Below are 16,727 nucleotides of genomic sequence, written 5' to 3' on the forward strand. Positions count from 1 at the left end.
AAAATCAAAGGATGCTATCAATGGATACATTTCAGTTAATATGTTCCTTAACATATTATATTTAGCTTGTACGATATTTGGGTGAAATTGATTTTTCAACATGTTAGCGTGGATATCGATTTGAATTAGCGTTTTTCTAAATGTACCTATTTTTGTACGTAAATCTATGGCATTCTGTGATGTACTTGATTAAGTGGAAGCCGCTTTTCACCAAAAGCTAAATAGAACACACAGCTAAATTATTAAAGTTTTATTGTAGATCTATCGTATTCTATTCAAATAACTTGTTGAAATGTTTCTTTTATGAAGTCAATCTTGCCTCAGGCATCCACTGTTGTAAATTTCAGATTCATGGAAGTGGAAACAGGGGAGAGTTAGGTGTTGCCCTGCAAAGAGGTACATCTTTACAAATTTCTTTTATTGAATAAAATAGTATATTTCATGATCTTCATGATCTTCCTAAATCCGGTAATGTTTTCCCTATATCAATTTTAAGCTTACGTTTTAAGATCAATTCTATGATAATTAATCATCAACATACAACGGCAACGCAGTAATAGTCTTTTAAACACAACGTATAGTCACAAATTTTCTTTGTGTTTTTTTTAAATAACTTAATAACATTGTATAGCAATTTTGTAATTTGCTTATTACTAAACAGTTACAACAAATGAAATTTGAATGTGTAAACAACACTCTGTTACGCAATGCAGCAGTAGGTATCATCGAGTTCAGCTTTAACATAAGATATGTGGGAACCAGTAACACATTAAATAGGGACTATAAGAAAGAAAAGAAGCCGATAGGCCTTAACGGTCACCTGAGTAGCATATAACCCATACACAAACTTAACAAGGCGTCTCATACAGGGTGTCCTAGAATTTCTGATACCATTTGAAATTCGTATAATTGAAAAAAATGGCCAAAACTTTTAAATTGTGACTCAAATAAACAGTGAAGTCATTTCATTTTTTTCCCCAAAAACTGTTTAGGGATAAAAAAAAAATTTTGCTTTTCTTTGAATTATGAAAACACAAAATTGCATCGTATTTCTTTGGTTGAAATTATTTTTTCTTCAAGATGAATTTAATCGGACAAAGGAGTAGGCATTTTGGTTGTAAAACTGTATAACCCAAAACCGATTCCAGATAAAGTTGTTCAAATTGTTGAAAAAAGAATACCCTAGGGAAAAACAATCCAACATACAACATATTTTTTTTAAATATTGGGAAGATTTGTGGAAAATGGGATCCGTACAGTGGCTGTTGGGAGGAAATTTACGTATCAATTTTTGTCTTTTTATAAACAATGCTCAATCTGTCAAAAACTTATAAATGTTCGTGAAATTTGTAAAAATGAAATTTTAATTTACATCATATACATTCATGGAAATGCATTTTATATTTTGTTAAGTAAATTTAATAAAACGTTATTCAAGGAGTAAATGGTATCAGATATTATGGGACACCATCTACATGCATTTAATTTTCATTCTGGTGTAGAAAAATTATAAATTTGTAAAATGTGTGAAATCTATCAAAAAGGACTATGAAACCTATAATTATAGCGAAAACCGGAAGATCATCAATAAGTGAATGACCTGATATTGAAAAGACTCTGATAGAAAATAATTTTCCCATATTTGTTAACTTTCAGGAAATGTTTTATGTGTATATGTTTTCATAGATACACTAAAACAAAGATAGCTGGAATACATGTTTTATCTAAAACAACCTCCCATCCCCCATCCCCAGGGGCAGACAGAAACTCTCCCTGTGGGCATTTGAACCCAAATAAAATAAGCTTTTAAAGCCATCATGAGTTTCTCACTTCCCCTATCCTCTGTTCCAGCTTTTGAATATTCAACCTTCATTGACAATTAATCACCATCTAGCATTAAACCAAAATCATTTTACATGTATCAGTCATTTTAGTTAGCCAATTGTTACTTTACTATTAACAAGCCTATTGTTTATTCAGAAAGTTCAAAAACTGCTTTTGTTTCAAAAAATAGAAATACTTGCATAACTCTTTTGATTATTCAACATTTTTATATTTACATTATATTCAATGATTAATCACTAAATATGAACAAGCAAAGGTAGATGACCCAGGGTCATGATTTTCACAATTTGGGAAAAAGCTTTATGGACATCATAATCATCTATTTAGTTTTTAACAAATATATATGAGAGTAGAGAAGAAGATTTTCCAAGAAATAATACATTTTACTATATCGCCATTTTGACCCCTCCCTAGAGCCTGAACTCCTGACCAAGGGGGGTCATGAATTTCACAATTTCGGTAGAGGGTTTCGTGGACATCATAACCGTGCGATCAGTTTTTTCCTCATATGTGTGGGAGTAGAGAAGATTTTTGAAATTTGGGGGTTTTTTTGTTTGTTTGTTTTTTTGTTGGTCTTTTTTTTGTTTTGTTTTTTGTTTGCATATTTGGCCCTGCCAATGGTGCAGCGGGGGTTGTAGAGCCATGACTTTTACAATTTAGATTCCTCTTACCATATAGATGCTTCTTACCAAAAATGATATCAATTGGCCTTGTAATTTTTAAGACGAGGTTATTGATATAAAATTGTTAACACACTACGGACGAAGCACGACGACGGACGAAAACAGATAGCAATAGGTCACCTGAGTTTACTCAGGTGACCTTAAAAGCGTATTTGTCACTACTATATGTCATTAGCACATCGAAATGTATAATAGAATAAATAAATGGAAGAAGTAACAATAGATATTGTTAAAGAAAACCACATGTTAAGCAAGCATAAAAGAACTTGAGAAATTTTAGCATCTTTTTTTAAAAAGAATTTAAATCAATATTCAATTAATTAGAATGAAGAAAAGAAACTTTGGGATGTTCAAACTTTATTCACGCAAAGCTAAGGAAAACCTGTTTATAAATACAAAAACTACATGTTGATGTAACAGTTTTAAAGCTGTTTGCTACATGTTCATAAATTATTTTTTAACCGTACTTCATTCACAATACCGCATTTCTTCAAAATGTCTAGCTCAAATAAAGGGTTATCATTAAAACCATATATTCCGTATGTGTGTACAGCAAGCTAGCACACGTGCCGTGGAAAAAATAGCTCCTGTGAAAAATGATCATTAACTTACACAATACATGTCCTTTTCAATGGAACAAAAAATCTAAAATCTAAAGTAAGGAAATGACAAAATTTAGTCTATGAAAATAATTCTGAAGTATATATGGAACTACAACTGCTTAATTCATTTTGATTGGTCGATTACCGTTGTGGTTGTTAAGGCACACAGAAGGTTTGGCTTTGCTATGCCTAATTACTTAACAGCCCGAAAAATTTCTGTAGAGTGTCAATAACAAACCTATGAGTATTTGAGTATTTAGAATTGTGTAAATGAAAATGTAAAAAAAAAAAAATACAATTCATCAACCTTTTCCATTCAAATAGCCTTCAATGAATCAAAAATCCCCAAAGAGCAGCAAACTTATTAAGATAACACTTGGTTAGAATACCAAGACCTGACCACAAAATGCACAGAATGCAGAAAATCCACCGGGGTTTCATTTCTGTCTAATAGTTTAGGAAGAAACCCTAATTGTTATGTGTTCCTGGACATCTACTTCACTGTATTAAGTCATGTATAATAAATTAATTACTTACATATTTTCATTTAACATTTTTTGAGTTAGGTTTTGTTGTCAGATTTTAGTCACCGTATTAGTAAGAAGCTATAACATCATTTTACTGAATGGAAATTTATACGTTGTTCGAGCCATTATCAACTGTGATTTATAAATCGATTTTGAAATGAACTGTTTTAGGCATATTGATAATGCTCCTATGCTGTTTACCATGCTGTGCGATTATCTTAAATACGGACCTGATCTGTCGATTAGCTGGACAAGATGCAGATGTATCAAGGTAGGACAATTCAAACAAAGATATTTCATGTTCAGTATTATTTTTCAATATTCCACATTCTATAATTGTATATTAATTAATTTTTTTCTTTAGAATTGCCGGAGATTATGGGACTATATTGATGGCAGGTTTACCAGTAAGACAGTCTTTTTTTTATCTCAAATATATTCAGTCTGCTATCGATTTAAATAGAACCTTTATTTTTGGATGCTTAAAGTTTATAATTTAAACTAATTATGAAATAAAGAGTTTTTACATTTTTTACAAACTAACTCTCATATAGACTAAATCTTTTTCTTTCTTTTTTTCGTATTTTTTTCTGCTTCAACATAATTTTGGCTTAAGGCTCTGTTACACCAAGCTGCTTCCCCACGGCGTTGTAAAACTCATGTAATCGCCGTAAGATTGCAAGGATAATTCAGAAAAAATGTACAGTTTTATTTGAAAATTTTACAAGTGGAGATGTCCTGACGGAGACCGAGGCGTTCTTACAGAGCTACCACGGCGTGTAACTGCGTTTCACACGGAGTTCTACTTGGCGATTAACTGCGCTCTCGCTGAGTCTCCGCCGAGAGCTCATGACGTGCTAGGAGTTTTTACTACGTGTCCACGGCGTGCACAAGACATTCTTTACTTCTGGGTAGTTTAATATTAATTTGTACAATTGTATGGGAAACAAACAAGAATTTACAATTAGTAAATAAATGATTAAAAATTGTTTTGATTTTATGAAAAGGTAAATTGTAATTGAAACGTAACGACTTCTAACCAATTTGTGAAGGACTAGGACAAAACTCTTAATAGTCGGGTCTTCAAAAAAGATCCGTTATTAGTTTTTAGAAAACATAGAAAAGATGTGAAAACATCAGAACCAAATGGCATGATTTCCATCTACGTCCATTTAAGGTCTTGGAATATTAGCAAATGCTACTTTTACATTGCCATCTACATCCAGTTTGATAATTATTACATCGCTTGCTATTGTACAACAGCCATTGTTCGAGTTTTCGTGGCCTTGATGACAACGCACTAGAAACACCGTGGGAGCGCGGTATAAACGAAGAAGAAACGTCACGAGAGGGCGATGAACGCAGCAACAGCTCTTTGGGGTCGCTGTGTGAACGCAGTCAAATGAAAAACAACTTGTTCAAACGCTGTGAATGCGCAGTGAGAGCGCGATAGAGACGCAGTGAGATCCCAAAGGACTCCGTGAGGACAATTGACTTATCACTGAGTCTACACTGCGATTAGCTGCGTTCCTTGAGCGCGCCGACGGAGCTCTCGTGGCGCTGTTGGAGATCCTACGGCGCTGTCACGGCGACCTCACTACGCTTCTACGGCGTGTTTATCAGAACGCAGAGCAACGGCGCGTACTTTGTGCATGTTCAAAGTGTGCGCCGTCGCATGGCGTTCTAAAATGTTCTAGGCGATCCCACCGCGACGGACGAAGATGCTGTTGCGTTGTTACGGCGCTGTAGGAGACTCTACTGCGTTAACCTTGGCGTTTTACGTTATTTAAGGACGCAGCGGGATCGCCGTGAGGACGCAGCTCCGGTGTGACAGAGGTTTTATATATCTCTTACTTTGTTAAGAAAACGGATATAATAATCTGATCAACACTTATTGAAAACTTAGATTTATAAATGTTTTAAAGTGCATTCTAAGAATTCTTATTTTAGCGACTTTTTTATACTGGAGAATGAGAGTTGCGACCTAAATCCTCGTGAATTGATGTATACGTTTATCAATTTTACAATTAAAATGATATCACAGAACTTTCGACCCCGCATGGGTAAATCTTGTTATACATTTCTTTTATATAATAAATCTTTTTTGACCCCATAGGCAAATCTTGTTACACATTTCTTTATTATCGTAAATCCCTTGTAAAAGATCTATTTAATATCATTTTTACTACTCATGTTAAGAAAGATAAATCTAAAAATCTGAAACTGATAATGTCGGTCATCAATAGGTAGACGTAAAGGTATAATGTTATATTCTTTTAGGGTACAAAACAATGAAAACAGAAGTTTATTTTATTATTTTTATTTTTTTGTATTTAAATTCATGGATATAGCAATTTAAATGGAGGGAAATTTGCCTAAAGAATGATTTTAATTCCTGAAGATACGGAACATTATTTACAGCATTTAAACGATTCTCTCAATACACTGATAGATGTCTACCACCTACATTTATTTCATAAAATATTCTTTGTCTTTCACACTGGAAAGGTGATTAAAAGGAAACAATTGGCGTGATGCCTCCTATATAGAAAGGTTGATGCTTCACATTACGGGTATATTCAATTTCGAAAAGTAATTCGCTAAATGATAATCTATTTACGGGTACATATTGTATTTTCTTTTTCAGGGATATGGGCTGACACCACTCCTTTCTAAATTTATCCAAGTACAGGTCAATATAAAAAAATTAAGACAATTTCAATTGAATACATGTACTAGTAATGATAAATATGAAATAATTGCTTTAGACCACAATCCTTTATGTACTACAGTAATTGATGTTTTAAAGAGATTAATGAATTTTCGGGGATGTATGGGGGTGGTTAGTATTTTGGGGGTTGATGTGTTAATTTAAACATTGCTAATGTGGAAGTTTACGTTCAAAATACAAATTTGAAAAATTTAGAAATATGCACAGTAGATAATACCAAAGTAACATACTTGAGAGAATCGACTTCTGATTATATGTGTATGTTGGTGGATAAATTGCAGACAGCGACATTTTCTACGTATTGTTTTAGTGTCTCTCGTACTGACATATTCGATTTGCATTTTAAGCGTACATTTTAATCCAACGAATTATTTGCCGTTAAATAATTTCAAAGACATCTCGTAAGTCAAGCAGTAAAAACAAAATCTAAATTTCTATATTCGTCAAAATACCTACTTTTTTTAACTTAAAGGTGCATGGTCAGTATTTTTGTTAAGTTTTATTTCTCTTTTGTATATAATGCTTTAGTAAGGCATTTCTAATGATCAACAAATCTTTGAGTGTAAGATGTAGAGTTAAAAGCAAGATGCAGAGCTTACAGTTCTTTATTATGTAAACAAGGCCCGTGCCATGTTATTGATTACATTGGTTCAATATACCATAAAAATTGAGTTCTTTTTCAAGCTGATTTTCTATCTGCTGATTAGTTTTGAACATAAATAAACAGTTTCTAGCAATTGTCATTCATTTTAGGTCTAAACCTGGAAAATGTAATATGTAAACAAAAATACATGTATGACCTGACCTTTGTTTACATTACAAAGAATTGTGAGCTTTGCACACACTTATAACTCGACGACCGAAGTTGAAATTTTGGTTGACTATCAGATATTAGCCTTACCGAAGCATTGTAAACATTAAAAACGGAAAAATAAATTTTGACCAAAAAATCGTGACCATGCCCCTTTAAGCCTCTATCACTCCCCTATGAAGCATAAGACATGGAATATTAAGATACAGATATCAGTATTGTTTAAAGTATTTAAAATTCTTTTCTAGGAAAGATGAATTTGCAGGCATGTAGCATCAGGTGTAATTTGGTTGTATTTTTGTTTTTGTTTTTTGGGGGGTTTTTTTTTTGGTAAAGTGGGGGCCAAACATCAGAAATCTTGAAACGCAAATTTAAAAAAGAAATTGAAAATCTTTAAAAGCAATATTGAGGGCGTTGGCGAATGTGTAGTAACTTAAACTTCAATTGTTATGTTTATTGTTAACTTCACTACTGATTAAAAATGGGCTTTTTAAAATGTGAAGGGATAACTTCATGATTCAATTCTTTAAATGTAAATTTAAGGATGCCAATTAAATTTGTTTTTATTTTTGCGAAAAAACTATACTATTAGAATATGTGAGAAGTGGTCATTTCACGCACTCTAAAACAGATTTTTGAAATACTATTATAGTAATAAATTCAACCTTCTCGTTGATAGTGGGGGTCACCTCGAAAAATCAAAACGCACCAAATTTTGTTATAAATTTTGCGTTTTTAAATATGGATTTGTACAATGAATTAATTCAAAAATCAGAAAAATGCCCCTTAGAATAACATAAGTATGTGTGTAAAATTTCTAAGGCGTACACGTTTAACTTTTTATTTCATATTATTTCTTAAAACGTACTCGTAGAAGCTCCATTGTATCATAACGTCATTAAAGCACAAAGGCAACGCTTACCCAATGAACAACGTAAAAGAATTTTTCTTTGAGAAATCTAAATATTTTCATCAATACTTTGTTAATTGTGTTCAATTTCACAAGTGGTATCAAAACAATTTTTTAACCGGTATGAATACATAATATTTTACAATATTTCGCAAAATCATGCGCAATAAAAACAGAAGTCGCCACCTTAAGAAAATGCAATTCATGGTCGCTGTTTATTTTTTGTTGAAAATATGAATCTACAAATTTTACAACTCATTTTGCATACCCGAGAGTCAATCTCTGTCTAATATAAATCATAAGCTTAAAAATAAAAAAATGCAGCCCCCCCCCCTCCCCGATGCAACGTGCCTGATTTTTCTCTTTGATGAAAAAAACAACATAAACTTATTGGTTTAACATAAAATATATGCCAATCTTTTCAACATTGTATATATTTCAGTCAGTTTTGCTTCCAAGTGTTATAATTGGAATTATTACAAATATAGAAAACGTGGCTCTTAATGCATTATTTATCTACGCTTTGGATCTTGGCATCAGGTAAGTAATTATACCTGTCAGTTGTTAGATATTCAGGATTTTCATCAAGTTCAATTGCGCTCCTATACGCAATCTTCATAGTACAAGTAAAATAGGCAACCGAAATTTGAGTGTCTTTTGTTGAGTTTCAAGCAAGTTACAGAGCTTGAAATTCTTCGCTATGTAAACAAAGCGTTTGTTTACATTTTGAACGTTGAAGTAAAAAAAATTATTTTTAAACCTAAAACGAATGTGTTAAACGTTAGGAACTGTTTATCTATGTTTAAAATAAATAAAAAGATATACAAATAAGCTGAACCTATGTAAACAAAAGCAGGGCACGAGCCTTGTTTACATGTTAAGGAATTGTGAGCCCTGTATCTTGCTTATAACTCTAAGAATGACTCTCAAATTTAATTTTATCATTAGAAATGCATTTTAAAGCATTTTAAATAATAAAAACATAAAAATAAAATTTGACCAAAATCGTGACCATGCCCCTTTAACTTATAGCTCTTCAAAAATGATGACAGGTGACACAATCACAAAAACATTGACCAACAAGTTGATTTGTGAGTGGGATACAATTTCTGCAAAATTTTCCTTACTACTCCCATCAGTTTCACAGCTATTGCTGAATTACTGAGCTGATAAGACGCGTGACCTCAATATGCATATCTGAAGCCTCTGAGATCGGAAACCTTCGGTGCGACGTAATAGCCGACACACTGCCCATTCGCTGTATCTTTGAATCATAGGGATTTCTGAATTGCTCTTATCTAAAATCTGAAGTCATTAACTTTTGCTCATTGCTATTAAAAGTTTGAGAACCCAGAACATAAACAGAGTTATTCTAAGCTTAGAAACCCCATTTCTGTTTCCACAGCAATTATGAATAAGAGTAAAAATTGTGACCTGTACTGTTAACTTTTCATTGATCTATATACTTCATGCTGGAAAAAATATGCCAGATGTTGGATTTGTAAAAGATAAAAATCATCAAAACCATGGAATCATTGTTTCTGAAGAAAGGATTTTGTTTTGTCAACACATAGTAAGTGATAATGTATACAGACTTTTCGTAACCAGGAATTTCACTGGATCTTAAACACTAAATTAACCCTTATTAAGTTAATTGGACTTAATAAAGGATATTTTGATTTAAGAAGTATTACCAGAAATCCTGGTACCTGTAAGCAAATATATTTGTAAATTTCTTTAGTTCCACAAAATCAGGGGTCTACCTTAATCTCAATACTAATAACTGAAACATCTTTTAATTTCATTTTTAGTATGTTATTTGATTATGTTTGTTTATTGAAATTTAATTAAAAGAACTATAGATATATACCAATTTTCATAATCAGTAAATACTGAAACAGTAGTTTCTTAACATAGTATTCAGGTTTTAAAATCGTATTAATCTCAGACTCCTTGAATTTTATCCAAATGTAATTTGATCTTTTGGTAGTACTTCTGAGTTGTGTATAATTTATTCTCTATTGATCAAACCTAAGAAAAAAAAGCCCAAAAACGAGCTGTTATGCACACTGATTACTTCTTATATACTGACATTAGATTCAGATGGACAATGGATTATTTTTTTTTTTACAGCAACACCAATTGTTACAAATAGTACACAAAAAAGGATTTATATGTGATATAATAAAAATCTAACTCATCATGCTCCCAGTTGAGTTTTTTTTTTTAAGAAAAAAAAATATTTAGATTAATATCAACTTATTCAAATCAATGTTTTGGATCTGCAAAATTGGATTAATATGCATATTATTCAAACAATATATTTCAAACTTTACTGAATACTGACAATCTGAGCAAGTAGTTGCCTATCTGGCTGACAGGATGATAATCTGCAATAAATGATTATCAATCACTGAATCTTCAGATTCATTCTAATTTAATTACTTTTTTTCAATTCCTATTACCACTATCTTATGTACATGTAATCTTGTACATTCTATAATCTTATTACTTTGTTTTTAGGAGAGGGTTCATACACTAAACTTTTCAATAAAATATGCTTTTAATAAATTCACTTTAATCTGATATTGCTTTATTTCAAAATCATCATTTGCAACACAAATACACTATCCTGTACGTGTAAATAAATCCTCGTCCATTGCTCTGTTTACTATGTAGCCGATAGCTGACTATGTCATCTTTGACGAATAACGCACAGGGGTTTCTTATCTCATTAAAGATCGGCAAAACTCGGAGATCTGCTGCAGCTGGGATTTTCAGCACACTTAATTGAGCTGTGTGTTCTTATCTGATGCTAGTCAAATGGAAAAATTGTTATAAACTGATTTATATTTATCAAAGAAAATGTTTTTAGTAGAAAATGATTTTGTGTCACCTGTCCTTTAATGCTGTAGGAACATAGCTTAGTTTTCCTTCAGAGCCAATTTTAAACATTTGAATCAACATAAGGATACCATGTTTACTTTTTCTCATTTTTATGTTGACATATCAATTCTAATATATTTCCTTAAAGGAATAATTTCCCTGTCCGCGTGTTTGGCCGTTTTATTCCTTGATCTAGAGACAAGAAGCACAGCGTAGTAATCAAAATGAACAGTAACCTTCACTATTTAAAATCAGTTAAAAGGGTTATATTTGCTTTAAAAAATTGTGTTGTTGGGACTTTTTTAAAATTTTAAACCATGTAGTTAACTCTTAAATAAAAACGTAAAAAAGAGATAAATTTATGACGCGACAATATCACGTATGCATATACGTATATTATGTTATAAACGTTATTTTTTTTCATTGTTAAAAAAATTATCAAACTGAAATAAGTTCATATACATGTATATGTGGGTTATATAATTGTATTCAAAATTACATTTTCTGGTCATAGATTGTTCTACGCGCAAATACGGTATAGCTTATTCTCATTGCGTTAAGATTGGCTTGCTGAAAAATATCTGAAACGGGATTTTTTAGAGCAACGTTTTCGTAGTAGTAGTAGAAGTAGCAATACAAAAGAACACAAGATAATAGCTTTATCGGATTAATATTAAGGTAGCCAGCCGTTATGTTATATGTTTTAATTCTTTGAATACAAAAGGGTTGGTCTTTTTTCGTTGGAACAATGTGTTTATACATTTATGATGAATATTCTTTGATGAATGTTTTAAATATTAACTGGTGAAAATAACAAGGAAGTGTATTTGTTATTAATTTAATTTACCTTTTATAACTTTTTAATGCCATTTATCGGACAAAAATTTTATAAATTACATTATTTTTTAATGACAACTTTGATCATCTATATAAAGCCTTTAAAACCTGTTTCAATGAAAACAATAACAATTTTTTATACCAAGAAGGTGAGTAAAAAGGTATAATTTCACCACCACGAATACTATAAATAGAGAAAATAGTGCGAATAACAGGTACACATTCAATAATATTGCCGAAAAACATGATAAAAAAATTTTCGTCGACATATAAGAATTCTTCTTTTTCAGAGGATCTGCTTTCGCTCTTGTCTTAAGCCTATGGAGTTCGGCCATTCTGCATGTATTGTTTATAGCTTGCACGGGCTACAAGAAAGACACTTGGAAAGGTCAAGTATAATTTCATAATACAAGGACGCATCAACAATTGTCAATTAAGGATTTTGATATTTAAAAAGTATTTCTCCTTCGGATTTATTATCAGGCTTTTGAATTATTTACCTGTGCGTTTTTGGCAGGAAAGAAGACAAGGTATAAAAATACTAGTCTTGTCAACTTTATCTATGTTCAACCTCCTTCTTCTTCTGTTGGATTCGATCCTTGCTTTTATGACATATGACATAAATGGATCACAAAATAAATGATACATAAACGTATTCAAAATTGATTTATTTGTTTTATAAAGGCTGGAGCAAAATGTGTTTAAACGAATGGAGTACTTTTCTAAAACTAGCTATTCCAGGAATATTCATGGTGTGTCTGGAAATCTGGACCGCCGAAATAATTACATTTTGCACTGGTATGTTTGTTGTTCCATTGTAGATATGCCTTTTCAGTATAAATGATTTCAAAAACTAAAGATAGTACAATACAGAAGCGTGTGAAAAAGATATATATTTTTTATCTTTTTCAGATAATTTTGTAATAGTGGAATTTAAAACTTTAAACTATAAAAAACTCTTTTGAATTTTTAAATTCTGACTGCACATTTACCAATGTACTTTGTTGGGTTCTCATAATAATACATGTACTCTTTTGTAGGACTAACAAGTAAAACAGAACTCGCTGCATATGCTAGCTTGATTATTGTTGGATTAATGATTACTGGTGTATGTACGCAAAATAATGCATAAAAAGTCACACAAATCCTCGAATTGATCGAAATTCTTTATTGTGTTTTGTTTGGCATAGTTTTCTTTTTTTCATTTCTTTTGAAGACAGGTCGTTTTCGGCATGGGTATTGCAGCGAGCATGCGCGTAGGTATTCATTTGGGAGCTGGAAATGCAGAACAAGCCCATGTATCTGCTAGGGTTACAATCTGTTTTGGATGTAAGTATTTACACGGCAAAGTAATGCATGTGAAAGATATTTTGTTCATCGGATACCGTTATTCAGGAGTAAGAAGTTGCTTATTTTGCAGGGCTTTTTTAAAATTGATTTTTCTAATTTTTTGCTGAAAAGGTTTACAATATTTGTCGATAAAAGGAACAAAAGGGAAATACGATGTAAAAACTCAAAAGATTCAAAACTCATTATAATTGCTCTGCTATGATGCGTTCGGAATATTGATATTCCAATAAAGTTTTCTATTTCACCTACTTATTGTTAATGGTCACTATTTCTGACTAATATTTCTCTAAATTAAGTGTTTAAGACAAATGAATCTCCTTTTTGTTATTTCAAGAAGTCATGATCTTCAATTTATTGAAAATGAAAAGTGAAAGTGTGCATACCAAAAAGGCCCATTATTGTAAATAAGTTCCTGCAACTTGTCCTTGTACATACTAGTATTTCCTAGCAGACGATTATTGTCTTGTCGAATATTTCTTATGAACGCACTATAACCACTAGTTGACAACACAAATTCCCCTGTAGCCCAGCACCCTTGATGTCTGCCATCATCAAATTTAATATTCACAAGACATATTGAATGTATAATAAAACGAATGAATTAGCTCTTAGATACTTAAAAAGCCAAATATATCAAGACGTTTTGTGGTGGTGATCGTTAGTATCATGCTTATTGTAATTTGATTCTTTAATCGTTGAAACTTAATTTGTTTTACAGCTTGTTTTGCTGTCGCCATTGCTGTTCTTCTAATCTCTCTTAAAGATGCAGTACCTCATTTTTTCTCAAATGACGAGTGAGTATTTTAATATTTTAATACACACATGTTTTCTAAAACATTGTGTGATGTACGATTGGGGCATTTCTTTAATTTCTTTATACTCTGTAAAACGTGGTTCAATCTATTAATAATGTGGCCATTACAATCAATATTAGATACGATTTAAGCGATCTATACTAAAGCTGGAGCAGACTATCTCTCCTTTTGATTTTCTTTTGGTACAATTGTCTGTAAACAGATTTAGAATACCAGAATTATTTGTCAAGTTATGTTTGTGAAAGAATATAATGTAATATACCATTTACTAAGTATGTATATGAAAAGCTATGGATCAAACACTGTAAAAGCATTACTAGTATATAGTCACCATTTACGGTCAAGTTTGAATTTAAACAATCTTTTTTTTCTTCTAAATGTTATTCAGAGCTGTTGTAACCCTGGCATCCTCCATCACACCTCTGCTGGCAATTTTTAAGTTTTTCGAAATATATCAGGTATATTAATTTTACGTTTCATTATATATATATATATATATATATATATATATATATATATATATATATATATATATATATATATATATATAAAGCGCAAGGAAATTCACTTTTTATTGGAGCTCCACCGCCGCCCCGACCGAGGCTTGAACTCACGACCTCTGGAACCCATTCTCCTAGCAGTGAGCGTGAGTTCAAGCCTCGGTCGGGGCGGCGGTGGAGCTCCAATAAAAAGTGAATTTCCTTGTGCTTTATCTATATCTATATCATTCACTATGGGCAGGTATATGTCAATTTGAGAGTTATTGCAATGTTTGTGCTTATATATATATATATATATATATATATATATATATATATATATATATATATATATATATATATATATATATATATATATATAACCTGGTTTTAAATACATTTTCTATTTTTAAGTATTACAGTGTAAATTTTATATATTGCTTTCCTATTTTAATATCTTAGTCGATGTGCGCGGGAATACTACGTGGAATTGGTTTTCAGGCTTTTGGGGCTGTCGTGAATGTTATTGGCAATTTTCTCATAGCGTTGCCAGTTGCCTTATCCTTGATGTTTGCATCCTCTTTAAGTGTTGCAGGTAAATATAGTTTAGTTTTCTTATTTTACCCTTATTTGCGAGTTACATTTAAATTGAATCTCTTTTTCAGGCAAAAGATCATTTTTCCTTTATTCAATTAAGTTTACAAGTATAAGTGTGTATATATATTATATTTTTTATTTATATTTACATCTGTAACAATAAAAATTTTACTTTTAAAAGACTCTGGAAACTATAGGCAGTATAAGCAAACTTCATTGATCAGCTATTCAGTCAGGGCTAACATTGTTTCCCAATAAATGATAGGTGCGTGGTGGGGTACTATCACTGGCGCTATAGTACTTTGTGTGGCCTACAGTATCAGAATCTTCACTGTCGACTGGAAACTAGAGTCTATAAAGGTAAATCTGTAGTCAACTTGTCATGAATTAAATATAATTGTATTCACGGGAAAAAATGAAAAATATTTTGACTATTCTGTCTGTATTTCAATACAAAGATTATCTTTTATTTATCAACATTACAGGCTAGGAAAAGAGCTGGTGTAGAAATAGAAGACAGTACATGCATAGGTATGTATTATCAAATTTTTCATAAATCTCTTCAATTTTTGTTTTAAATGATCAAACGCATTTTCAAAGCTATTTCAGTGGGAATTGAAATTATCTTTCTGGCAGTCAATGATGAAGCAGAAAATATACACATGGGCGATAGAAACCGAGAGATTAAAGATTACAGATCATTTGATACGTCTGCCCAAAGTGGAGAAGTCTCGTCAAACACACCAACGAGTTCAGCGACAAACAACCTAGAGGTTTATAGTCAAGTGGCCATAATAGTCATTGTTAGCTTGATATTTGCAGGGGGTTTATCTATTCGATTAACAGTGAAACCAAATTAATTGAAGAATACAAACACTTCTCTTATTTTAGGTGTATTTATTAACATTTAGTTGGTAACAGAGTTGAAATAATGTTCAATAAGAATACAATAATAGGTTATGGACTTTTTCTAATTTGTGATTGGTTGAAAATGAATGGTGTGAAAATTTACTTTAATTTGATTTGTTAAAATGTCGCTCGACGCAAGGGATATAATATTCTGATAATGTAATTTACGTACAAATTAAAGTTTTCTAAGATTTTCAGAATGAAATTTTTATTTATGAAATTAACGCTTAATATATTTCAGTAAAACTAGTTAAAATATTCTATTATTATCTACTGGAATTTTTTTATGCAAATTTTTGAGTTGGATATGACTTAATGGTATTGATGTTAATAGTGAATACATGGTAAAAAGTACAAAGAAAGTTTTGAAAGTTTTGAAAAAATTGGAGTCCACGTTGCAACACATACACCATTGAATTAAGACCTTATTACGGGCCACCAGAAGGCTGTCCGCTATTTGATATACAATTAGATATTGTAACTGCGTTTCTGCAGGATTTTATTCAATAAAGAATTAATATTATGCTTATTTATATAAATTAAAGGTAAATTTGCATTTAAGAATATGTTTTATGCCTTTCAAAAATATTACATATTTTTGTTTTACACGTAAATGTTAAGTGGGTCCTAGACTGTCGTGTGAGGCGCCATTTTACCGAGATTATAATCTATTCGGAAAATTTCGGAGTTTTTCATTATATCAGGATCGGTATACGGGACATTTTAAAGACCTGAAATACTAAAG

The 16,727-nt window shown here is 31.4% G+C and overlaps 1 protein-coding gene across 1 annotated transcript; it reads left to right on the plus strand.

The window, feature by feature from the left end:
* Nucleotides 1-350: 350 nt before the first annotated feature.
* On the plus strand, nucleotides 351-16,504 carry LOC117692394 (multidrug and toxin extrusion protein 2). The gene is made up of 15 exons (XM_034480100.2): nucleotides 351-396; nucleotides 3,829-3,928; nucleotides 4,022-4,064; nucleotides 6,305-6,349; nucleotides 8,552-8,649; nucleotides 12,123-12,220; nucleotides 12,517-12,630; nucleotides 12,873-12,940; nucleotides 13,053-13,161; nucleotides 13,901-13,976; nucleotides 14,386-14,455; nucleotides 14,939-15,071; nucleotides 15,339-15,433; nucleotides 15,559-15,604; nucleotides 15,710-16,504. Exons 2-15 carry the CDS (start codon nucleotides 3,840-3,842, stop codon nucleotides 15,931-15,933), a joined length of 1,308 nt encoding a protein of 435 aa, XP_034335991.2. The 5' UTR covers nucleotides 351-396; nucleotides 3,829-3,839; the 3' UTR covers nucleotides 15,934-16,504.
* Nucleotides 16,505-16,727: the final 223 nt, after the last annotated feature.

Source organism: Magallana gigas, chromosome 3 (genome assembly GCF_963853765.1).
Source record: "Magallana gigas chromosome 3, xbMagGiga1.1, whole genome shotgun sequence".
In the NCBI taxonomy this organism is placed as follows: Eukaryota; Metazoa; Mollusca; class Bivalvia; order Ostreida; family Ostreidae; genus Magallana; species Magallana gigas.